Source organism: Hoplias malabaricus, chromosome 14 (assembly GCF_029633855.1).
Source record: "Hoplias malabaricus isolate fHopMal1 chromosome 14, fHopMal1.hap1, whole genome shotgun sequence".
NCBI classification, from domain to species: Eukaryota; Metazoa; Chordata; class Actinopteri; order Characiformes; family Erythrinidae; genus Hoplias; species Hoplias malabaricus.
This window is the reverse complement of record NC_089813.1, coordinates 16,143,506-16,169,147: the sequence shown is the minus strand read 5'-3', so window position 1 is coordinate 16,169,147 and position 25,642 is coordinate 16,143,506. Positions and strand designations below refer to the sequence as shown.

Here is a 25,642-nt window from a genome sequence, read left to right as displayed (position 1 = left end):
AGACAATGTTTAAAGCTTTTACAGGGTGTTTAAGGTGGTTGCTTGATGAACATATAGTAACTGAGATTTGAGAGGTTTTCTGTTTGTATGTTAAATACGCTTTCCTTAAAGTATCCTGCTAGAAGATGCTTAGTTTATATTTTTTCAGTAGATTTGCATATTAATTTAAATACGATTGAGCGCAAAAGCTTTTGTAAGGAATTTGAATTCTTGGGTAGTGCTTGGTTATGTTGAAATTTGATTCTTATTTGGTGTTCAGAAGCCTATATTTATAATTTATGTATTCTTTAGACCACATTCTGGATTCCAGAGACTTCTGGATTTAGAGGCTTAGTGAACAATTTTTTTATACAAATATTTTTTCATAAACCCAGGGAAATGGCAATTAAATAACAGTAGATTAAATAACAATAGATTAATTGTTATTTAATCTGAGTATTGATAGATTGTGAATATTGATAACAATATTCATTCAGTCATTCATTGTCTGTAACCGCTTATCCCAGAATCACTGGGCACAAGGCAGGAACACACCATGGAGGGGGCATCAGTCCTTCACTGGGCGACACACACTCAAACCTATGGACACTTTTGCATAGCCAATCCACCTACAAAAGTGTGATTTTGGAGGAAACCGGAGCAACTGGTGGAGACAAACGCAGACACGGGGAGAATACACCAAACTCCTCACAGACAACCACACAGAGTGTGGCTCAAACCCACAATCCCAGGATCCCGGAGCAGTGTGAGAGCAACATTTCCTGTTTGCACCACTGTGCTGTCCTAAATAACATAAAAGAAAAAAAAGGGGAGAAACTTATCCCCATCCCTTAGCTTCCCAAGAACTGACAGCTAGGGATAAATAGATAGAAGGCTTATTAAATGGTTCAGATGTTTACTATAAGTTATAAATTCCTGTAACATTACACAAATTTAGTATAAAGACATTGAAATAGCTTACTCTTTCCCAATTCTGAATGAGATATTTTTCAGATATCATGAAACCGAACATGAAGCAACGGAATGTGAACTTCATCTAGTAAACTGATTATGAAAACATATCACTGAACAAAAAAACTATAAAAGGCATGTGCCTTGAACTTACTGCTGCAGAGAGCTTACAACTGAAGCATGTAGGTTACTATGCGTCAAAATGGTCTACTCATCAGTTTGACATTGCTTTGGTGTGGAAGATAGCTTTGACGGCAGGAACGCATTGTTAACTTTTCTTCATTTTCAATTGTTTTGTTTCTCAGTAGCTTAAACATGCAGTTCATTGGCTGCGTTTTACAACAGTCTGTGGCTTATTACATATTTTGCTGATTTTACTTAAGCTTGAACGGATTGTGGTGGTTGATTTTGCATCCGGATTATAAAATCTGGAGCAGAGTCACATTAGCCTGTCAATAAATAAATATATTGTTGAGAGAGTAAGTAATGGCAGAGAGAATTTTGCCCATCCTTTTCTCATCTCTTGAAGCCTCTGGGCAAACAGCTGGACTGTCATGTCTGCACACACCTTTAGTGAGAAAGAGAGATTGATATACCACAATTAAACAAAAGTACTACAGATTACTGTATTATCTTTTGAGCCATGTCTCACTCAGCCATAACAAGGAGACACACCTGCGGTCTCATCATCAGATTTAACACGTCTGCTGTTTCTATAATGACTAAATAAAAACCTACATTACATCATGTCTGCGTTGGCCCTTTTCTGAGCTTGTTGCTAGAGACTGTGACCTAAAATTAACCAGAAATAAAGGGTAAAATGACTTAAGCTTTATATCACTCAAGATTATTTTTATTTTAATTTGCACCACTGAAGAGGTTTTATATACCTTTGCAGGTTTATTTACACTTTTACACATCCCTTTATTTATGAGCATGCCACATTCATGTCCCTCTAATTTGCAATGATTAAACTGCACTCAGTCTTCAAAGAGGGAAACGGATGTAACCCCTAGCTAGCAGCTAGCTTAAATTATAGCTCTCTTTAGGGCTGTCGTGGTGAAAGAATTTCCAGTGTAGTGATTTACTGGGGCTTAACACTGCAATATGCTGTATTATTGCTGCAAATTACTTAATTTAATCTGAATCTAGTGCAGTACTCCTATTGTCGGTTGTAACCAGCCTGAGCATTCCTTTTGAGGCTGTTCCATGACTTGCTGGTGCTGGTGGAGGCAGCTTTGATAGCTAGATGATAGGTAGCTAAATGAGATCTTAATTATTATTATCACAAATTTCAGAAACCTGACAAAGCTGCTCTATTTCAGCAGAATATCAAATAGCTTCCTATATAAGGCTGAGGTCTTCAAATCTAGACCTAGGATCTAAGATCCAGGCCAGGATTTTGAAATCTTTTCTACACTCAGATCCACTGACCATACATTAATATTTTGTAGTCTATCTGTTGCTTGGCATGCATTATTTGCCTTCTTTCACCCTGTTTTTCAATGGTCAGGACCCACAATAAAGCAGGTGTGTTGTGCTTGTATGAGGGAATCAGACACAGCAGTGCTACTGGAGTTTTTAAGCACTGTATTCACTTACAGTCCACTATATTAGACACCTTGATTACCTTTTTTTTTTGGAATTAAACTTTTATTACACACTTCATTGGGCTATAAACAACATACAGTATAGAGCAAATACATATATATATATATATATATATATATATATATATAAAATTTAAAAAGGAGACATACATATTTACAAATGAGTGAAAGAACAAGATGCATATTTCTGAATATGTTCATCCATTACAGTTAAGTGTAACGGGGAGTGGAGATGCTAGGCATGGATGCGGGTATTGCCAGTTGCACTACGCCTCAAGTTTTATTTGCTCCCATAGGTTTTGCCAAGCCTCATTTCTTGTTATACCCTATCCTGATATTCTAGCTAACATATTTTTATGGGCAGCAGTTTCTGTTATTACATTTAAACATTCCTTTAGCTCTGGTAATTTATTTGATTTCCAGTGTTTAAGTGTCATTCTTGATGCTGTAACTAAACCTGTAATCAATATCTCAAATTCAACCTTATTTATGTCTCTTACCACATCTATAGACGCCTATATCCTAACAGGCACAATTGTGGACATACTGGTAGAATTTTTACCTTGATTACCTTGTTGATCCACCTTGTAGATGTAACAGAGGCAGAAGCTCATCTGTTGCTGCACAGTGTGTTTTGGTTGTCCTCTAGTCCTTCATCTGTTTACACAGGATGCTGTTGGCTGGATATTTTTGGTTAGTGGACTATACCACTCATTGTCACTACAACACTGAAAATGATCCACCAGCCAATCATAGCTGCTCTGTGGTATTTCATTGAAGTACCGGGTGAAAGTGGGCAAACATACATGGTTTACTGTCTGTAATTGCAGAGCTACAAAGTGCTCCTGTATGGTCAGAGGAGCTAAGAGAAAGGACAGTAAAAAGGGTGTTGAAACATGGAGATGGTCATAATGTTATGGCTGATTGGCGTCACTTAGCAAACAAGCAGAGTTATTAAAGGGGACATCCAGATTATGGGGAAATGCTGTTATCTCTGGTTTGTTTATATTCAGAAGCTCCACGTTTTTAAGGTGGAACGGTATGTTTGAGGAAATAAATGACTCTTGTTTGTATGTGGCTGAAGTTTAACTTGCCTGTAAGGTTGAATGCACTGATTGAATTACCACAAAAAAAAACACAAATTTTTTTTTACTTGAGTTGTTTAGGTTTGTAGCACTTCTGGTAATGCAGTTAGCCTTCTCTTGTATTTGGCAACATTTCCAACTTAAGTAATTCAAAACAGCAAAAAAAAAAAAAAGAAGAAAAAAGTCAATATTACCCACGTATGGAGCAATATCCTCAAACTGGTGAGGCCAAGGTGATCAGGATATTTGTCTTTCTTCATCTTTCTGTACTCAGACATTTGACATGCAGTTGTAAAGCTAGGCTAAGTTAATGGCAGAACGTCTGCAAATCTTGAACATATTCTCTTGTTTCTCTCTAAGGTGTATCTCTGTTCAACCCTGATTCTGTTACAGAGCACTGACTTTAAACTGCCTCAGGAGGGTGGGGTTTGATGGAGGTGATGTGAAACCGGTGGGATGAAATGACTAATGCAATGGAAGGAGATGGAAGAAGGGAAAAGGAAAGAAAGCCTTTTTTGAAAGGCCCACAGAGATGATAAATAAGCTAGCTTTCTCCTATTCCTGTCTAGTGTCCGGAGTGAAGATGACTGCCGAAAGTTTTGCATTTTATGAGCTTATTCCATAATATCAGATCTTGAATAGTCATCTCAGTACATTCCCAGAGCAATTACTTACTTTTGATTAACAAATCCTTTGTCTCAGACAACCAGCTAGTTTGCTAATTTTGGGCGACGTCCATATGCATTTGGCACGACTGTAAAGAGGTTTTGTTCTTACGACACCTGACTTTTACAGATTATGTCCAGCAGCCACTGCTTTCTTTATTTTCCCAAGCAATTTTTTTTGCACCCTTATGGTCCCCTTAACTCAGAAGTCAATATTTCACTTGAAATTTCATCTGAAAAAGTTACATTTTTATACCTAATTTATCTGACTACACGGTCATTTCTTTGGAAACTTGTAGCGCTACTGATGAAGACCAGACAGATGCTAGAGTCGGCCTGAGAGACCACTTCAAATAGAACGTGAGATATTTTTGAAGAACGACCTTTTCTCAAGCCCCATCTGAGCCAATTTAGGCCTATTTCTGCCCTTTCCGTCTCGTCTCAGCTGAGAGAACATTATTAATTGTTGGACAAATAGCAATTATTAGGGTAAGTGCACTGCTACATGGAGAATGATGGATTCCACAGCAAAATTCAAATAAATGCTTTAATGAGCACTGTACGCCACTCTACTTTTACTAATAGGGAGATGGAGACAGTAGTGGGGAGATGGTACAATTGATAATGATTATTGATAATGGTACAAATCAAGATCCGCCTAATGTTTATGAATGTCATTTTATAATGTTTTTATACCTTCATGAGTTGGACCTGCTGTGTTTCACTGGCCATTATAATGTGTGAGATCATACATGTGTGTGTGTGTGTGTGTGTGTGTGCCTATTATTCTTCACATTACTATATATTGATCACTCGGTTTTGCTCTTATTCATATTTTTGTCAGTAGTTTTTTTTTTAACATTTTTTCTTTATTTTGTTTATCTCTGCCTTTTAATTCGCAGTCATTTATTGTCTCTTTCCCTCAGTGTGTCTTCTTCCTCTCTCTCTTTCTCTCTCTCTCCAAAAACATAGGTCAGAATGAGAATTGGCTGTCAAGAGCAGTCTGACCATGGGGAGGTCAGGGATGAAGAGAGAAAGAAGGAGAGGAAAAAAAACATACTTAATGTCCTGGCCAAGATTTAATAGTTCTGCAACCACAAGATCTTGAAAACGTATCAAGGCCTTTCTTAAATGATGTGGTGCTGAGTGAAAAGCGGGAGAGGCCATTGCAGCGGAGACGTTTTAATGTGTGTGTGTGTGTGTGTGTGTGTTTGCGTGCGTGTGCACGCCTGTGTGTGTGTCTGAGAGAGCACTGAGGCACGCCTCGATGCAATCTTCCCTGGCTGGACTTTACTTTGTCCACACTGGGGTTAATTCTCAAACTCATAGACACACAGCTGATGGCTAGTTGAGTTAATTGTAAAAAGGAATGTAACACCCAGCGACCAATAGATCAGGGTGAATGAGTCCCATGATTCTGTGGGGACCATTTGCTTTCTGTTTTGCCTATTGTTTTAAAGCACTTTGCCGTATAGAATGTGGGAATGGTACCAACAGCAACTCTGTGCTAGTTTTACTGACTGTCTCCACTCCTGGATCATGCACTTTGGGTATGCAGCACTTCCAGGAAATGTGTGCAAATATTGTATTATGGCCTTGATTTTCTTTGATTTGTCCAAAAATGTAAATTTGTTATTTATTTCACAGTTCATATTTGCTTACATTTAAAGGCATGCTTACATATGCACATATATTTTTAGTTTATAATAAATTAATTGTGCATTTTATTAAATTCAGTATTAGATATCTTCGAATGAGGAGCTTAAAACCAGTTTCTGGTCCTGGATTTTATTATCACTGATGCTTAACTGAGCTGTTTATTACCAGTACCACTTATAGTACCACTCAACAATTACCACAAAACATTACGCAGTTAAGGGCCAAAGACTATAATTTGAGAACTTTCAGTTCGTATGAGTCTGTTAACAAATGACAAAGTAAGCTCAGTCCATATATAAGCAACAATGTTCTTTTAAAAGCTACTTTGTGTCTCATTGCTGCATTTCTGTGTCTATTTCAGTATTTCAGCTGCTGTTCAAACTGAGATGTGGGATTGAGGTTGCAGGGTTTTGCTGGTCATTAACTGACACTGTGTTCTGAAATGTCTTTTGAACCACTGTCATACAGACACACTTCTGTTGTCATTCTACAGCATGGGAAACTAAGTGTTGTGTTCTACTCAGACATGAAGCAGAGGGAGCTAAAATAGACAGAAATACAGGTGACGGGTGTAATTCTTACCCTACAGGAGTGCTGTTGTGATAAAGCAATTGTATGTTTCACCAAATATTAGAGAAGAAATAGTGTGCCAATAGACTGTGTTTTCCTTTTTTCTTATGGGCTTATGTCAAAATGAAAAATGTTTTGCCACAAAACCAAAGACGTCTATATAGATATCAATAAATTGAAATAAAAGTTAAAGTTTGTAAAAATTTGTCCTCTCAGAATTAACATTAGTTCACATTAATATGTGGGAATTTAATGTATTAATTAGTTTATAATGCTAATGAATTGTTTACCAAATTTGGCCTCATGTTCCTCCAATAAGGATCTATTTTTACAGAGCCTAGTCTGTTTATCTGTTTTATTTAGCGATGTGAATACAGTGTTGCCACTGTGTAGTACAGAATGTAGTTTACACTTTTCATGTTGAAATATGCGTTAACACTTACATACACACACTGACAAACACATGGAGCTCTTGTTTCATTTTCTTGACACACAAGCTGCGCTTTAGCGTGAATTTTCTCCATTAAAGCTTTTGTGTCTGATGCTAAAGCTCTCCTCGACACTTTTTCTCAGCAATTTAAGAAATTCAAAACTAAAAATCATCAAAATTACACTGAGGAGTTATAATACATTTCAAAATAAACACAAAATTATTTCACAAAAATAAAACAAAGTTCTAGTATGTTATTTTTGTGATTATATATTTTAATCAATAGACACTACCAATACAAATATAATTCTGTTGAGTTGATCGTACAATGATTCTGTATTTTACATTCAAATATCAATTCATAAAAGCTTTAGTCTTAAGAAGGGACAATGTGATTATTCGAATGAATCACAGCAATTATTATGTTTTTAATCATTTTTACCTATCGACAACCCTGCAAAAACTTATACTAATCTATATTCGAATACTATAGTTATTTTGAATATTATATTGCTGTTTTATTGCATATACCACACAAAACTCCTAGTTTATTACTAACAACCAGCAAACCTCACACAGAGAGTTGTGCATACAAAACAACACATTCACACAATCTATTGGATAATGACAAGTGTAAAAACTTGCATGTAAGAAAGAAGCACATATGTACACATACAGGCATACTTATGTAATGTGATCTTATTATGATATTATGTGGTTACAGATTTGAAGAGATGTTCTGAGTAGCATTCACATTTCTGTTGATACTCACCTGTGGAAAGATCATCCATGTTTATCCAGCTCAGTACTGACTGCATCGCCTCACTCAGTAAATCCTGTAAGCAACGACATTCCTCATGCACTGTGTATCTGTCTATGTGTGCATTAGTGAGGCATTAAGTATATTTAGGTTTAAGGTTACTGGTGTTTAAAATATACTGTTGAACCCTAGAGTTGCATGATATGGACGTAAAAAGTTGTTGGATATTCAGATGAAGAGATGTGATTGAACAATTTCAGTGTACAAGAAGGATGCATTTTATAAACTAGACTGTAGATCAATTTCTCCCTAATGACTTAAGAATGAAGCTAAAGGGCAAAGACTGTATATCAATTTGCTGACAAATTAAATTACCACAGTTGATTATTAACGTCTTGGACAATGCTTGTACTTTTCATGCACAGTTTGTTCTTGATCTTTATTTAATAGCTACAATGTTTTGCCTGTGTGTGAGTAACTGAAACACTGAAAGCTTATGACATGCCACCACATACTATAATTATAACTTTTTAAACCGAATTTGGAATGTAACTGACCCCTGCTGGTTTTTTTTTTTTTTTTTTTTCAAACAATTGCTATATGCCAAGATGCAGTCTTATAATTCAGATTTGAGTGTAACATATTCCAAGAAGCAGTGGCAGAGTAAATATTTTATAATTGTTTAAATTTTATATACTTTTTATAAAATTGCACATACACATTAAATTTTAAACATACACATTGCATTTTAATTTGTATTTGTTTTATTCGTGCTTCACATTCTCTGGTTTAGGGGGAAAATAAAATCACATATTTCAACAAATGATAATGTCTTTCTTTAATAACACTTTCTATTACACATAATCCCCAACACAGACCACAAAGTACTACATAGACTACATAGTAGATGACTCATAGCATAGCATGAATATAGTGTTTATGCTAATTTGACACTAAAGATAAACTACAATATTGCATTTTAGTCTGTTTGTTTCAGCTGAAAAAAGTGTGAAGTATTAACTGAGACCAAACCTGGATAGTTCATTAAATAACTTTGAAAGTCGACTGAGCAGAATCTGTGGAAATATGTTATTGGCTGATATTTGCTACATTTGGTTGATAATATTTTATACAGTATATGTGAGCCACTTGTTTGATAATTAACTAATTTAATACATGCTTTTTCTCAGTTGCTTGGGTTACTTTTATATTGTGGCATTTGGATTCAACCTTCAATTAGAATTTAAATACTTTGATCATACTAAAAGATAAATGGACGTTGATATATGCCTCACTGATCAGCCCATATCTTCATTTGTCACGTTAAATCTGCATGAGTAGTGATTAAATGCACGATTTTTCAGCCTGCAATTGTAGTTTCTCATCGTTTGGCTAAACTGAAAAGAAGCATGACATGATACAGAGTGTACACTGCTCTTTGGTGAAGTATAGAGTTCAGGCTCATGCTTCAGTCTACTTCGAGATCAGTAGAGATATCTGTAGAAGCTTATTTGTATATCAAATATGTCTAATATACTTCAGAATTTTTTTAAATGTGATGATCAATTGATGATCTTGCTTTAGCTGTAAACCACCCAAACCATTCAATGCTGAAGTTTGTATTTTTGTAATAATCTTCAGAGAACAGCTAACATGATAGAAGTCACACTGCTACAGTGTGCCCCTTTTTAGTGCGTGTCAGTGTAGACTGATGGTTGTGTGCCTGCATGGTAATCTATGAGCTATTAGAGTGCTGTAAATAAGGGATTCTACTAATTGTAATTACAAGTTGTCCTTTGGCACTTTTCTGGCTTAAATGTGATGTTTGTTTCTGGAACATATCAATTCTTTCTAAATACGTACAGTCATTTCAGATCAGTAGAGCATGTTCTTGGTTTCTAGGTTCTAAGTTGTTATTACTTACAAATAACAAAAAAAGAAAAAGGAAAAAAAGCAGACCACTGGTTGCTCACTTATGCTAAGTAAGGAGTAAGAGGAAAAACTAAATTTTAAAGTCTGTAAAAGTGCTCTGTTCTTACTCTTCACTGCCTTATGCACTTTGTGTATTTTATAAAAAGGCCCTCATGTGGTGCAGTAAGAGAAGCTAAAGATTTAAGCCAGGCAGACATGAGCAATTTCCTGCTGAGCACCGGACAAATTCTTTAGAAAATACAGTGTGCCAGCTGACATAGGATTACAAGTGTCACTGGCATGAGAAAATGCCAGCATAGAGAGCAGAGAAAGAGAGAAAGGAAAACATTTCAGTATCATGAAGATGGGTCATGGCCAGAAGAGCAATATGAGCCGAATACTCTCCCATGAATTGGCATAGGTCTTCACTATCATGTAATACCTCTGTAATGGGCTTTACCTCCCTCTCTCTCTCAGACATGAGGTTGTTACTGTACTCCTCTAGTAGTAGAAATAAAGAGTGCATTCTTTTCCTGGAGCAGTTAATTGATGCTCATGGAAGCGCCTGTAATTTTACTAGATTTAGTAGATCTGCTTTGACATTTGAGCAGGGGTGTTGTGCGACCTGTACTGTATATCAGTCATATTTGTTGTTTCAGATGATGTTATATAAGCTGCCAGACTTGTCGAGCTCCACATAATTGTCTTTTAAATTACTTTGGGAAATAAAATATGCACTTGGAGATGTGGATATGAGGCATGTGAGTATAGAATGTGTGTGTGTGCCTGATCTCTCAAGGCTCGTTAAAGTCTCCTGATAACAAGCTCACCAACACCTACGGAGTTCATCTGGATTCACTCACTGTGCATTACACTGAAACCTGGAAACTCAATTAGGACTCCATAACTCATATAGCAACATGGGTTAGAAGGCCAAAAATGTGTGGACACCTGCTTATCCATATTTCTTAAACAAGTAATTGGTAGTTTTGTGGTAGTACCAGTTCCTCATACTCTAGGAAGGCCTTAGACTCGATGGCTTTGAGAGCATTTGTGAGGTCAGTTACTGATGATAGATTAATAGTTTTGAATCATAAAACCACTCCGATTCATCCCAAACCTATTGTATAGGGCTCCTATATAGGGTTTTTTTTCATTATTGAGTTCAATAACACCCTTGAAGTCCAAAGCTTAAAAAACACACAAACAATGAAAGAAGCAAAAAACTTTAGGTTGGAAAACAGGGTCATGCACATGAAACATTATAAACAGGAATTACTTGGAGTACTCTGAAAAATGCAGGTGCAAAACCTTGCAATGACATGTTAAACCATTCAACCTTAAATACATGAAAACACAGGTGGAGTGCATCAATATTCCTGCAGGAAGCCTGACAACCACACCCATGAACTTTTCCCTTACTGTTAGAACCACTTGAAAGCACACCATTGCTTTTGATATTTGTATTTCACATACTGTAATGTACATACTGTAATAGCTTTAGCAATGTTTTTGTAATCTAAACTATGTTTATACTTTTTTTTATCAGCTTTTTACATTTTTGGCCTAGAATTTGTTCATTCATAGTTTCATTTTTTAACTGTAATAATTAGGTATACATTTGTTATTGTTGCAATATTTGGTATTGAATTGATTGATTGATTCATTCATTCATTCATTCATTGTCTGAAACTGCTTATCCAATTCAGGGTCACAGTGGGTCCGGAGCCTACCCGGAATCACTGGGCGTAAAGCTGGAACACACCCTGGAGGGGGTGCCAGTCCTTCACAGGGCCACACACACACACACACACACTAAAACTCACACTCACACACACACATTCACTCACACCTACGGACACTTTTGAGTTGCAAATCCACCTACCAGCGGGTGTTTTTGGACTGTTGGAGGAAACCGGAGCACTCGGAGGAAACCCATGCGGACACAGGGAGTACACACCAAACTCCTCACAGACAGTCACCCAGAGCAGGTCCCTGGAGCTGTGTGACTGCGACACTACACGTGCCGTGTCATGATTTCACTGATGGGTCATAGTGTTATATATTATTTGAAACTCACAAACATCTTACACTCAGGCTTAACTTAACTGCAACTTTTCTATAAATGTCTGAGCATTTTATCTTGTCTTCCTCAGGTTGATGCTCTGAGGCTGCGTCTTGAGGAGAAGGAGTCATTCCTGAATAAAAAGAGCAAGCAGCTGCAAGATGTAACGGATGAGAAAGGAACACTAAGTGGAGAGATACGGGACCTTAAGGACATGTTGGAGGTCAAGGAGCGCAAGATCAGTGTCCTCCAGAAAAAGGTCAGTGCCAAAGCCTCTATGTGGCCATGAGCACCAGTGAGGTTTTCTGAAAAGTTTTACTCATGGATCATAGAAGTGATGATTTGAAAGATGGCGGAAATATGGTTAGAGATGATTGAATGACATGAATGATGGGGATGATGATGATGATGTTGCTCATGGCTGCTACATTGTTGGTGAAACTTGTTGTAACGGTGGTCATAATAGTTGGAAAGGATGTTTGTAATTATGATGCACCACCAATAGGCTGTTATTAAATCCATTATGTGGTCTAGCCATGCTACACAAGCCTGCTCTGTTTAGCCATAATGTCATTTATAAATCGGACTGTAAAAATCACCTGACAGAAACATATTGTCTGATTGCACAAATATTTTCTTTCCATTATTGCCTCTGTGAGTTGTTTTATTCTTATTTATTTATATAGATTTTTGTTGTTGTTGCATTTGGCTGACCCCCTAAGTTTTTTCTGTTTTCCTGCTCTTGTCTGTTCAGGGCTCTTATTTGTTCTGGACTCTCCTAAGGCTTGACTGCTTTTGGCGCATGTTCCTTTGTTCCAAAACTGACCCAGCTTGCCATGCACTTGGTCCTGTTTCTGTTTGCTTTGGGTTCTGTCTGCTCATTAACTGTCCTGGGTTTTGGCCTTGACCATCTGTGGCTTTATTTGCCCTATCCTCTGGTCAGTGTTGTGTTAGATTTGGACCTGTGTACTGTAGGCTCACTTTGACCATTAATTGGACTAGGTTTGGATGGTGCTTTGCCCTGGTGAGTTTTGCTGGGTTGAAATGTCTATTCCAATTAGCTTAGCCATGGTGAATGTGATACACATGGTTATATTTATGTTTTATGTTGGGTTATCTTACTTGGCATTAAGAATGTGCTAGAACATTCTTAAGCCATGCACGATCAGACATCAGACATTGAAGCAGTAATGTCGTCAGGGGACGTCTGCTCACCCTTAAATGGCTTTAAACTGCGTCTCTATGATTTAATTACAGTTTTTGATTAAAAGGTCTAGAGAAAGAGCAAAGCCTAACAAGATTTAATGAACAGAGACATTAGCCTCATGTCATCCTGCAGTCTGTCTGAGAATATGTGTGTGTGTGTGTGTGTGTGTGTGTGCTCATTCAGCTACCTTGGGTTTTCTCCTCGACTCTAATGACTTTTATAAGGTTATATTCCCTCACTGGTTTAAAACCACCTGCCGGGAGCCATCCGACTGCCCCTCTGGATTTTCACTGCTGCCAATCCCAGTCCATTTCTTTTTTTCCCCCTCATTTGTCTCTCTTTTTTCTCTCTCAGTAGCTGAACTGAAAATCTTCTTTACTCAACCCCCATTAAAGTTCCTTTTCAATACGATTTTGGTACTGGACTTAGATCAACACAGTACTTTGTTGGCTTTAATTAATACTGTACTGACTCCCTAATTGCATTGCCATTCATGTGCTGATCTCAGGGTGGAGAGTCTAGCCATGTCCAAGTTGGCTGCCTTTAAAGCGACAGGTCCCAGTTCAGCAATCTCTCAAAGCATGGTCCATTATGGTGACCTTTAAAGCTTTTTCATGTGTGCTCTCTGTACAGTCGTTTAATTATCTGAGTAGCCCCTAGAGCCCCACCTCAACTCAAAGCAGGGTGCTAACAAGCTCCATTGACTGTAGATTATTTATGAAGTATGAATTGGATGGGCTCACTGTTTGGTTACACTATCGTATATCTAATGTTCTTAGTTCAGCTTGCTTTTTATATGAGGTAAGGGACTTTTTTAAAGGGAAATTTGATATTTTGACTGGACACAGTAAGAGATTTGAGGGCATAGCCCTCATAAAACAAGCGTCAGTGTTTATATATGAATTTTGTGCACATACACACATTGCTCTCTCTTTTTCCACTTTGTATTTCCCCTTTCCTCTCTTCCAGAAGGAGAGGTTCTGGTTAGAAACAACAAAAAGTGTCCAATAATCATGCCCACATCCAGTTTATTCACAGTGGCCATATTGTCTTGCAGAACATATCTTAGCCTTATTCAAGAAGAACTGTATGTCCTTGCTGAATGAGTCAGACTTAGATTAACCCTCATGCATGCAAAGCTTAACTTCTGCATCACAATTTCACAGGTGTTCGACGCACATCTGTCAACAGGCATATATTCTACACAAATTATTCAATCAATTTTTCAAATTTCCATTGTCCCTTTGGTCCTTAGGCTATAACTTACTGCAGACTGAAGTTCCTGAAAGACAGCCTCTTGAGGATGGGTTTTTCTCTACACCTCTGGAGATATGTAAGAAGGCCTAATCCCTGTTGAAAAAGGAAAATGGAAATGATAAGTTCATGTGTCAATAAACCCAGCTGAATGAACATAATTTTGAATTTTATTAACTTACATAGCATGATTTGTTTTCCAGTCCAGTGCTTCTCTCTGCACATTCATTCCAATTACTACATTATAATAGTAAATAGTTCTCACATTTTGGTGTTTGCTGATTTTAGTAGAATTAAGAATATCATAACATGACGTTATTCATTTCTTAAATATTGTATTTCAATTTTATAAACTCAACCAATAGATAGAAATTTGAGCAAAGAAATGCCAAAATATGTCCCTGTAGAGGATATTTGTGTATATATGAGTGATTGCATGAAATGCATTAATAGGTTACCAGTGATTAAGAACATATGAAATACCATCCAATGAAAAGATGATTAGTGAGAGTGAGTGGATGTGGCTATTATTCGACCATCTCTCTCTCTCTCTCTCTCACACACACACACACACACACACACACATGCACAGGCAAACACAAACAGAGCACAGACCAAAACACTGTCAGCATCATTGTGGAGTAATAGGAAGCAGTCCTTACAGTGCACCCTTACAACAACTGTAAGCAATGTGAAAGTAAACATATCTGAAAAGTGAATGATCTAAGAGGCCCAAATCTGTCAGAGAAGATGTTCATTTGATAGGATGCAGGTTCACAATCTGCTGTGCGGAGCCTGGCTTTAGCAGGCCCCTAAATATATAGAATGTTTTAGGCCTTTGTACAGTTTTCCATTACGCTAGAACCTGTGGTCTATGTTGAGGGTCATTTTGACAGACTTTGAATGTTTTCATTGAGCATAATATTACAATGCGTAGATCAACAGTATTTGAAAAGGGCAGTAGTGTGTGTGTAAGTTGGAGAAACTTGGCAGAAGTTAGTGTGTGAATAATGCATGGACAGCGCTGCAGTGAACAGTTAGTCTGTGCTTATTAATTTCTCAGTGGTTTATGTCATGTCTAAATGAAACGAATTCATCTGAAGATGAAGACGAATCTGTTTTAGATTAAAAATATTGGCACAGATTATCGTTTATATTGTGATAAGGAAAATGCTTTCTTTTTAAACTTTTATAGCACCTGTCAACAATATTCTGGTTAAATTAAAATGCTGTACATAATATCCTGAATATCTGTGTATATTGTGTTGTTTGTGTTTATAAATTAGGGCTGAACGATATGGCTAAAATTTATAACATAATGTAATTCTTTATTTTGGTCGATATGATATTCAGATATTGATATGAACAATATAAAATCCACTGAAAAGCTTTCAATAAAAAACAAGAAACATGACATCACCATCAAGCATAAACCTCTTGGCTTTGTAAATATAATATTTTTTAACTAATTGTAATATTAAGTGCTAAACTGATGACAGCACCCTGTAATGACCGTCAGTCAGTGACAGATAAATAATTACCTTATTATAGGCAGTAAATAATTCATTCATTCATTATCTGTAACCGCTTATCCAATTCAGGGTCACGGTGGGTCCAGAGTCTACGTGGAATCATTGGGCGCAATGCGGGAATACACCATGGAGGGGGCGCCAGTCCTTCACAGGGCAACACAGTCACACACACACTCACACCTATGGACACTTTTGAGTCGCCAATCCACCTACCAACGTGTGTTTTTGGACTGTGGGAGGAAACCGGAGCACCCGGAGGAAACCCACACGGACACGGGGAGAACACACCAACTCCTCACAGACAGTCACCCGGAGCGGGAATCGAACCCACAACCTCCAGGCCCCTGGAGCTGTGTAACTGCGACACTACCTGCTGCGCCACCGTGCCGCCCGCTGTAAATAATGTATATTGAAATATTGAATGTGTTTAAAAATAATATCATTGTTATTGAAACATTTTATATTGTGATATATATTGATATTGATTTATTGAGCAGCCCTATTTCAAATCATCTTAAACACGAAAGGAATTATGAATAAGAGGGAGATGAGTGATAAGATTCTGTGATGGAAGCTAAATGATGTGGCATGTTTTGTTAGCATTCATATGAGAGGCCCAAAATTGATTTTAGGGGGCCTTTTTGCTGTTGGACCCAACTACCCTTCCCCAAGTAGTTCCAACACTGATTATGTCATGAAAGTATAAAGTAATTGAGAGTACGTCATGATGATGATAATACTGTTGTGCTAAAGGTAGAAAATTCATATCATCCACACCTCATATCTACTTTGTGGCTATTTCCAAGTGACAGAAAATAAAGCATGAACTTCTTTTGATGCAGAAAACTGCAGTTTTCAACTGGCAAAATGTGGTCACTGGCACAGACACACACACAGTCTCCAAATGTTTGGAGGACTGAGGAGATAAGAAAATGATTTGCTGCATTTCTGTCACACAGTGCATACTGCAGTATGTGTGTGTGTGTGTGTGTGTGTTCAAAGCCAGGTGTCTTTTTGATCCTATGTTACTGCAATGACTCAGGCTTTTAACAGACATGTAATGAGCCTGTTTTATATGAAGCTCTAATTGTGTCTGATTTACAGCTGGGGCGGCACCCTGATCCGTCAGCTTCCTGTCTGGGAACAGGAAGTGTGTGTCTCTATGTTACATGCCTTTTTGATTACACTCTTAGCTGACCACACTCGACTGGAATAATTTATCTTTGTAAAAGAGCAACTGGACTTCTTCAGACTAATAGAATTGTGTATATGTGCATGCATAAGTAAATGTACATGTGCTTGCTTATTTCTAGTGTGTACTGTCCTAGTTGTTTCATTTACTTAACTATGCGAAGTTATTCAGGCAGTTACACTGAACAAAGAAATATATTTTTGTTGTGATTCCCTGTTTCACTTCAAAAAAAAAAAAAAAAAAGACATAGATAGCTATGTCTCATACCTCATGATGTCATACATTTACACTCAAATCTTTGAGTAAGTCCAAATAGACGTATATGAATTATTGCACTGTATGACATACTGTTATCGAAAAAATATATATTTATTTATTTATTTATTTATGTATTTATTTACCTGTGTACATTTGATATTTGGCTAATATATGTTGTGCAGAACTTATCCTTTAATGTCACCTTTTTTCCATTTGATTGATTTTTCTGTATTAAACTACTACTATCCATTTTTCTTTTGCTGCCTCTCTCTCTCCCCCAGCCTCTCTCACTCTCTCTGTGATCTTCTCCCTTCTTATCTCCTGTCTATCCTCTGTCTTTCCCAGTCTATCATCCATTCCTCTTTATGTCTCCGTTCATTTTCTTCATTCACATTCCCAGCAGAGCTGCCCGGTCCACCTCTGATCTGATTACATCACTGGCCTCGTCTCCTGTCATTGGAGACAGAAGGGAATATTTCCAATCCTTGCTGCATTCCAGTACTCTAAAAAACCCAAGCATCGAATCTGGCCTCAGAATAACGTTCTTACCAAACAGACAGTGTAGAAATGTGTTTTGTCAGAATGTGTGTGTGTATTCATGCACATTTGTCAAGTGCGTTTTCATATTAGGAACAGATTTGTCTCTAACTATGTACCAAAATCAAAATGTTTGCTCTTAAAGCAATAAAAAATGTCTGCAGCTTGAATCAGGCCCACACTGTTTTTCCATGCTGCCAAAACCTGAGGATAATGGCAAGCAGGTGATGAGGAGGATTCTGTTGGCAAAAGAGCTTATGCACCATAGCCGTGCTCTTCAATTGTAGAAGATACATTTGCTTTTGGGAGTCATTAGAGTGTTAGATCAAATCGTAAAAACACCTGATTTCTCAAAAGTGCTCCACTTTGCTTGAGTACTGTAATCACCCCCACTCAGTTTAAACCTGTAGTACTTGACCTCGTCTGAAACAGCCTCCCGATAAATTGCCACACACAAGGAATGAAAAGAACAAATATATTGCTCTTGCTTTTCTTGCTTTCCTAGATGTACTGTCCTGTGTAATTGTGTCTCATCTGTATGCTCAAATTTTATATTGGGAAGAGAGTGACAGTAAAATAAAGACAGAAATCAATATTGTTTCATATATGGAGCTTTGTGTTTTTTCAAGCCACACTAAATGTAGCCTTAAATCATTTGTTCAATCTTTTTTTCTCCATCACTTTATCCTCTTAAGTGTCACAGTGGGTCTGGAGCCTGCAGCCTACCTGGAGTCACTAAGCTCCGATCCATCACAGGCTTCATGCCAAGTGTCCTCTTGCAGGTAAAAATACAAAGATGCCTCAGAAATCCTTGGAATATGGTTTGTGGACCAAGAGCTGCTTTCAAGGCACACTAGATGAGTGGAGTACATATCAGTCAAGTTTCAGGATAGTGCTTCTTGCATTTCTGTAAAATTAAAGCTCTTATGCTTGACGCTCAGTAGCTCTGCTATGATTGAACTCAACTGGGCCTACAGCTTACCCTCACTGCTGCTTTCCAACCAGAAACTGAGCAACCAGAAGTCTGACTATCAAAAAATTGTTACCTCTTACTGGACAAATTTTGAACTGCAGTAATAGAAATACAATAATTGTTTATTTTGAACTCTAAATATTATCAGAATTATTTAGCTTCTGTTATTTGTGTTTTTTTTTAAACGAGTATTTCACTACTAAATACTCTGAAGTATTTGTGAAGGCTTCAGTATGATTTTTGGGCCAAACCTAGCAGGTGTGGCGTTTATTCTATTCTTTGATTGTTTATTTATCTATCCATTCATTAATTTACCCATTCATTTATCCATTTAGTACTAATCATGTGATTAGATTTGTAAACGCTGTCAATTTTTAGTGTAATCCAGTAAAAAATAACATAGGATGCTAAACATAAAGTACAAATAAGCTGAATAGAACAGTTCAGTAAGTTCAAATGGCAGAGTGAAAATTCTGCTTGAACAGAGGCTAATCTGTTAGAGCCCGGCTTGTACGAATGTGACAATGCATAATGATGTGTTTATTTATTTTTTTTATTTGTCCACTTTATTTAGAGAAGCATGACTGCATTGCGGTGGACTGTTAATTGAGGGGTAGGGGGCGGTGAGTGTAAGTTCCCAAACATTGTGGTATTTTCAAGTCGTATGTCAGTGACTTTTTTGAAAAGAGCCTTGTGTCTGCATTGACCTAAATTCTTTTTCTCTGCTTCTTTTCTGTCTTTTGACATTAAAGTATTTCATCTATTGTTATGATTTAAATATATGAAGCCAAAAAATCATGAGACCGTTAAACAAATTTCTCCAGATGTGACTGTCTTTTTGTCTGTGTGCTCCAGGGAATACTAGATCAACAAAAGTAATTAGTGTTTCATATTATTTCCAACACACTGACATATCATGATTCCAGATGTATTACCATATTGCAAAAGTTGTTGCTGTGCATTTAACATCTATATGCTGCACTAGCACATCCTGGGCATTTGCTTTTGTAGAACCATCAGTTGGGTATTACTGGGGCAAACTTCTCATCATTGACCTCAAAGACTTCAACTCTATACACTATACTAACTCTATACCGTGCCTCTTTATTATCATCCCAAACTTGCAGGACTACTCAAAGCAAGTTATATTAGTTTGATAGTTTATTCTCTATGATTGAATACATAGCAGTATATTGAATGACCTATGTATGACGAATTTAATCATAATATAACATTTCCATTTTATACTCGGGGTCTGAGCCTGGTGCATTTTCTTTAAAAGTTTGATATAACTTGTGAGACAACATCACAATCTCTAACCTTTTCAGAACTACATGAAATGAAACTTTTCTATTCTTTTTTATATCTTTTTTTTTGTTATTCCCTGGGATATTTTTATGAGCTTTTGCACATACCACATGCACACACAGACACTCTCACACATGGGAGATGTGTTTGCATCACATTGACTATGTGTGGTTGCTGGTTGGTTTCCTGGTGGCTAGTTGCGGCCTGCTCTTTAGACAGAGTTGTTTTTGGCTCTCTAGCCAACACACCCTGCTTCCCTCTCACTTTCTCTTTATATGTCTCTTGACTTGCCTCCATTCCTCTGGTATCCTGTAAGTCATGTTGCTCAACTTTGATGGAAACATTGACATCTGTCTCTGTCTTTGCCTCAGAGCAAAGATCAGCATCGTAAGATTTAGTCTTTATTCTAAGAATATTCAGCATCTCTTTGTTGAGCTCTCTTTTCTCTAAATGTTGTGTACAGAAGGAACAAATCGGTTCACTATATAGAGCATCATTTTTCGGGTTCCACCATTTTGTAGTACTCTCCGAAAACCTAGTAGACAATTGTAAAAGGATTCATACGATTTCATAATGCACCTCAAAAAGTAGTGCCCAACCCATGTATACTAGTGGATAGCGGATACCTGTAATTCACTATGCGGTTCGGTAAACACCAGCATGAGGTAATGTCAGCAATTGCTCACTACCCTCCTGAATTCAGTTCCCTAAAGCTGTGCACTAGTGAATAGTGTAGCCAAAGTACTTCTTTGCTCATTTGAATTGGGCATATGAATGACTGTTTTAACATTGATACCTCATAGTTATATTTTATTGTCTGACTGCTCTATCAAACCTTTTTTAGGCTGTTCTTTGGCCAAAATGTATCTTGATTGTTACGTTTAGTCATCTTAGACCAGCGCTACATTTATTGATTCATACATTCATCCAATTCAGGGTCCCGATGGATCTGGGGGATCCTACCCGGAATCACTGGGCGCAAGGCAGGAACACACACTGGAGGGTGCGCCAGTCCTTCACAGGGCAACACATGTTCACTCACACACTCACACCTATGGACACTTTTGCGTCACCAATCCACCTACCATGGTGTTTTTAGACCGTGGGGGGAAACCCATGCAAACAAAGGGAGAACACACCATACTCCTCAAAGACACTCACTCTAAGAGGGGCTCGAACATTAATATGCAGTATTGAAACCCAATCCATATCCGATCTATGGCAACTGGACTCTGTATGAATAACCAGATTGGTATTTCATGTTTGTTTCATAAAAAATATTGGGAAATGTGTGAAAATACAAAAATGAGAAAATAAAATTTGTGGAAATTGTTAATAATTAGAAATTATTATCTTAGTGGTTCTTTATCAGTTTTATGTTGTTTATGTCTGTATGAAAGACAGTCAAACGCAGATCCTGGAATATTAAATTCATTATGTCTGCACTGGTCTCCCTCTATTTGGAGATGCTGTGTTTGCCAAGTCTTTCATTTATACCCTGTACTTCACACTCATTTGGGATAAAGAAAAGAGTGGTTTTGTGAACGGTGCACAGTAAAGCGCTAGTCCGGTTCCATTCCATTCAAAAGTAAAAGTGCTTTGGCTGGAACAGATGGACATTTCCTTCTGGTCAGCGCCTGAAGCATTGTACTTTTGCGCATGCAGGTCAGTTTAGGAGCATGATCTGTTCAAACTAATGTCAGATATAGGTCACATTATACAGACAATGTGAATAGCAGAAAAAAACAAAAAAAAATCTGATTTGATCCTGAAATCATTTACGAAACAATTACCCGCTGCGTGAACGTAACCCAAATCAGATGTAGAAATGGAACGGAATGACGCAGTGTGTACCTGCTGTAATACAGATCTAAACAGACTTCCAGCAATTGATAACCAGACTGATAAAAGGATAACTTACAAGTTGTGCTTAACTGCCAACCGCTCACTCAGTCATCAATGACTTATCAATGATTACCAGATGGCAATTGAACAGGGCTGAGCATGGGCCCCTGAGGGACCCCCCTGATGAAGCAGAGTCCCTTTTTTCCTACATAATCCTTCCCAGATGAGGTTGACTGGAGCCAGGCAGCTCATAGCTGATGAGAAGGCCATGTATCAAGGGGACGAGGCCATGGTGGAAGATTCAAAGAAGAGATAGAGATGTTCTGTGGTTGTGATGAAGGAATGGATTGATAGAGTATTAGTTCTCTGTCAAGCTGCCATCCGCTTGAGGAGATGGAGTCCATGGTAGTTTAGAGCGATGAGAGGGGGTGATAACCCTTTGATAAAGCCCATTTTGAGCCCCTGCTGTGGGCCATGGGTAGACCCAAGCACAGCTGCAGATATTTCGGCAGGGTGGGCTGATAAAAAAAAAAATATATATATATATATATATATATATATATATATATATTCTATCCCTTCTACTTTCTTTTTCTACTTTTCCTTTTTTCCTTTCCCAGCTTGGATCAAAGCGTTAAGAAAACGCTTTGAAAGGAAGAAAAAGCAAAGAATGAAAGAAAAAAGGGAGAAAAACAAGTTAAAGTGGCTGATAATTGCACAGGCAATCACGACAGCATTCCTGGGCAGGAGGAGCAGTGATAGAGATGTGAATGCGGGGGGTGCTGGACTGTTAGTCCTTAGCACACGTGTTAGCCTTTTACGCTAACCTTTTCAATGGTCTAGCCATCAACAGTTCAACCGAGTGAGAACCTGGAAATTCTTGAAAGGATATGTAGGACTCTCACTTTTGTTCAGTTTATTTTTACTTTGGATTCTGATTTTGTGGATTTTTGTTTGTCTTTTAGACCAGACACATTCAATAACAACAATATAGAATCATTTTAATGATCATTTACAGCACTAAACAGTCAGCGTAATTTCTTTTACTTGATCAAACTTGAGATGATGTCCTGATTTGAGCCCCAAGTTTTTTTGTTTTTTTTTTTTGGCTTGGATTGTTTTGGTGTGGATGAATAAAAACCCACATGAACAAGAACATATATCCCCAATTTTCACATAATACAGATAATAGGCAAATTATATTAAAGCATTGAATGAGCTTGAGTATCTTTCATATAACGCATTTGCAAATTGGGTTGGTCAGTTTAGAGTTTAGTAACTGATATATCTCCTCTCTTCTTAAAACCGGTGTGTATAGTTTATAAGCTAGTATGAAGTTATCATTGTAATGAAGCCTTTATTGAAAAAAGGTGTGTTTTTTTTTTCATTTGTTTCACAAGAAATTGTTGTTAATGTTGGTCTAGTATGTTTACAGCTGTATGAGCTAACTACTAAAACATAGTTGCACATCATTTTAGAATGTGTAACACTTTAAGGCTTTTTAAAATAATATTTATTAAAAATTTGGATCAGTCCTAAAGCTGAAAAAACAACTGTGTCTGAGGACATAGGAATAAAAGAGGTGTTATAAAAGAAACTCAGCAACCAAAGTTTAATTCTAAACCTGTTTGTTTTACTCTGGTTTTGACAGAGTTTGTGTTTTCATTCTTGGAAGCAAAGGCCTTGCTCTAAATTTTCTTCAATTTGGCCAGTATTTCTTGGGTACAGAGAAGGCCTTGTACTTAAACACACACACACAAATGTATATTGACTCCCCTAGCCCACAGGCTAACTGAATCGCTACTAAAATGCACGTGAAAATCCGTAACGAATCGCATCTCCGAGACATTCCTGTTTTGGACTATGGATTTCTCCCCACTTTTCCAACCAGCTCGGTAATGTGTCTGTGTAGGATGTCATCATTCTGCCCAGACGTGACAGCAGCTGAGTGTGTTTGATCATTTGAGGGTATAGTGGAATGAGGTGATGGTTTGGAACACATCTGCATCTCCACATTAGCATGTGTATGTGTGCACCCACATGCACACAAGGTTTTACACACATCCACTTGCTCTTTTCTTTTTTGTGTGTGAAATAGCTGTAATGAAATGATGAGAAACGACTGTTTATTTTGGGCTGTTCACTGGAAAAGGAAAATATATATTTTATTATGTATTTTTGTCCATTTCAGACCACAAGATGTGGTCTTATTTTCAGCAAGGTCCTGATCACATGACAACAAACTAAATTACAAATATGCATAAAGCAGAAAATGTAAGTACAAAATTGAATTGATTTAATGATAGATTTTGCCAGAACCTTATACATTCTGTTCATTCATAAGCAAACTCATGTCTCATGCAGAGGCTTGAGTCAAATGATGAAGATGGATAACGAGGCTTTTTTTTATTATTATTTTTTGCTTCTTGCCAGTGTGCAGATCACAGTGATGAGGATGGAAAAGGCCACTAATTTATGCCAAATCTAAGAGAAGCATGGCTGATCCTGTCCAAATGATTAAATGAGAAAATAATAGCTGATTCAAGGTGAAATATCAAAGAATATGTCTCTCCTCCTCCTCTATTGGCTGAGATCTGTTGCTTCAGTTTTCTTCCAATTCAGTGGGGGAGGGCTATGCTGTTCATTTGTGAGAAAAATGTGCAGGCGATGCTGAACGGAAAAGTGAAAATACCATTTCAGAAATGGAAGGTCAAATGCTGTTCCATATAAAAACATGTTTTTACAGTTTTTTAATTTTTCCCTTTTGTTTTATATAACCCCCCCACCCCCCACCCTCTCTCTCTCTCTCTCGCTTGCTGACACCCCCCCTCCTTCTGTAACTTTCTCCATGTCTGCCATCTCCCAAGCCTTCTTGCCTTAATGTCACGCTCTAGGATCTCTCTGTTCTTTATGAAGTCATCAGTATGATTCATTATTCCAGCTGATATCAGATGAGTAATGTGTCCTTGAGAGTGGAGGTGCATGACGTCGCAGCGGGTCAGTCAAGGGAAGAAGTGGGAGGCACTTTGTATAGCCTTTGTATAGACCACCTACAAGTTTTACAGAAAAAAAAAGAATCCCTGTCGGCTTCCTGATCTGTTTCCTTTTGTTGATCGCAGATTGACACCTAATAACTGGAACTAATGTTTGTCATTTGTAGTTCCACAGACGAGCCACTAGAGGGCAAAAGCTGACAGCTGTACAGAGGTGGGATTCTGAAATCAGAATTGTGTGTGTGTGTGTGTGTGTGTGTGTGTGTGTGTGTGTTTGTGTGTATAGAGGCATATTTTTTGCTGGCATATCATTTATACGTTTTTTTTTTCTCTTTTCGGTAGTAAAATATATATTAAACATTTGCATAAACCCTCAACACATTCTGTACTTTGTAATTGTAGTACTTTTTTGGGTCTCTTTTTTTCCCATTACTAAAATATGCCATACTGTTTTGGGTAAGGCCACTCCCACTGCACCCTCCTGCGTCCTTACATATCACCCAATCATCCCATCGTCTCAGACTGGCGGTTTTATTCACCACCAATTACCGGCTAGATCCGTTCCTGTGGCCACCGGCCAACACGCCCTGACTTATCCCAACACAGGACTGTATTTTCAGAGGTGATGACAAACCTCTAAGGGGAAAAAAAGAAGAAAAAAATGTAAATGAAATAGAGTTCAAGCATTTGAGGAGAGAGAGAAATAAATGCACAATTAAACAGACCCACACACAATCTAACTTCGGTAATGTTTATTCAGAAGAGAAAAGTGGATAAAAGAGAGAAACACTGTTTTTTTTTTTTTTTTAAATAACCTTGATTTCTTTTTTTTAACAT

The 25,642-nt window shown here is 37.5% G+C and overlaps 1 protein-coding gene across 2 annotated transcripts in view; it reads left to right on the top strand.

Annotated features, from left to right (window-relative positions):
- Nucleotides 1-25,642, top strand: part of LOC136665649 (ERC protein 2) — a 259,064-nt gene that overhangs the window by 64,548 nt on the left and 168,874 nt on the right. For both annotated transcript variants that reach the window (XM_066643294.1, XM_066643293.1), the window contains one exon: nt 11,798-11,965. In XM_066643294.1, the coding sequence (XP_066499391.1) occupies nt 11,798-11,965 (168 nt within the window). The remainder of the gene's footprint in view (nt 1-11,797; nt 11,966-25,642) is intronic.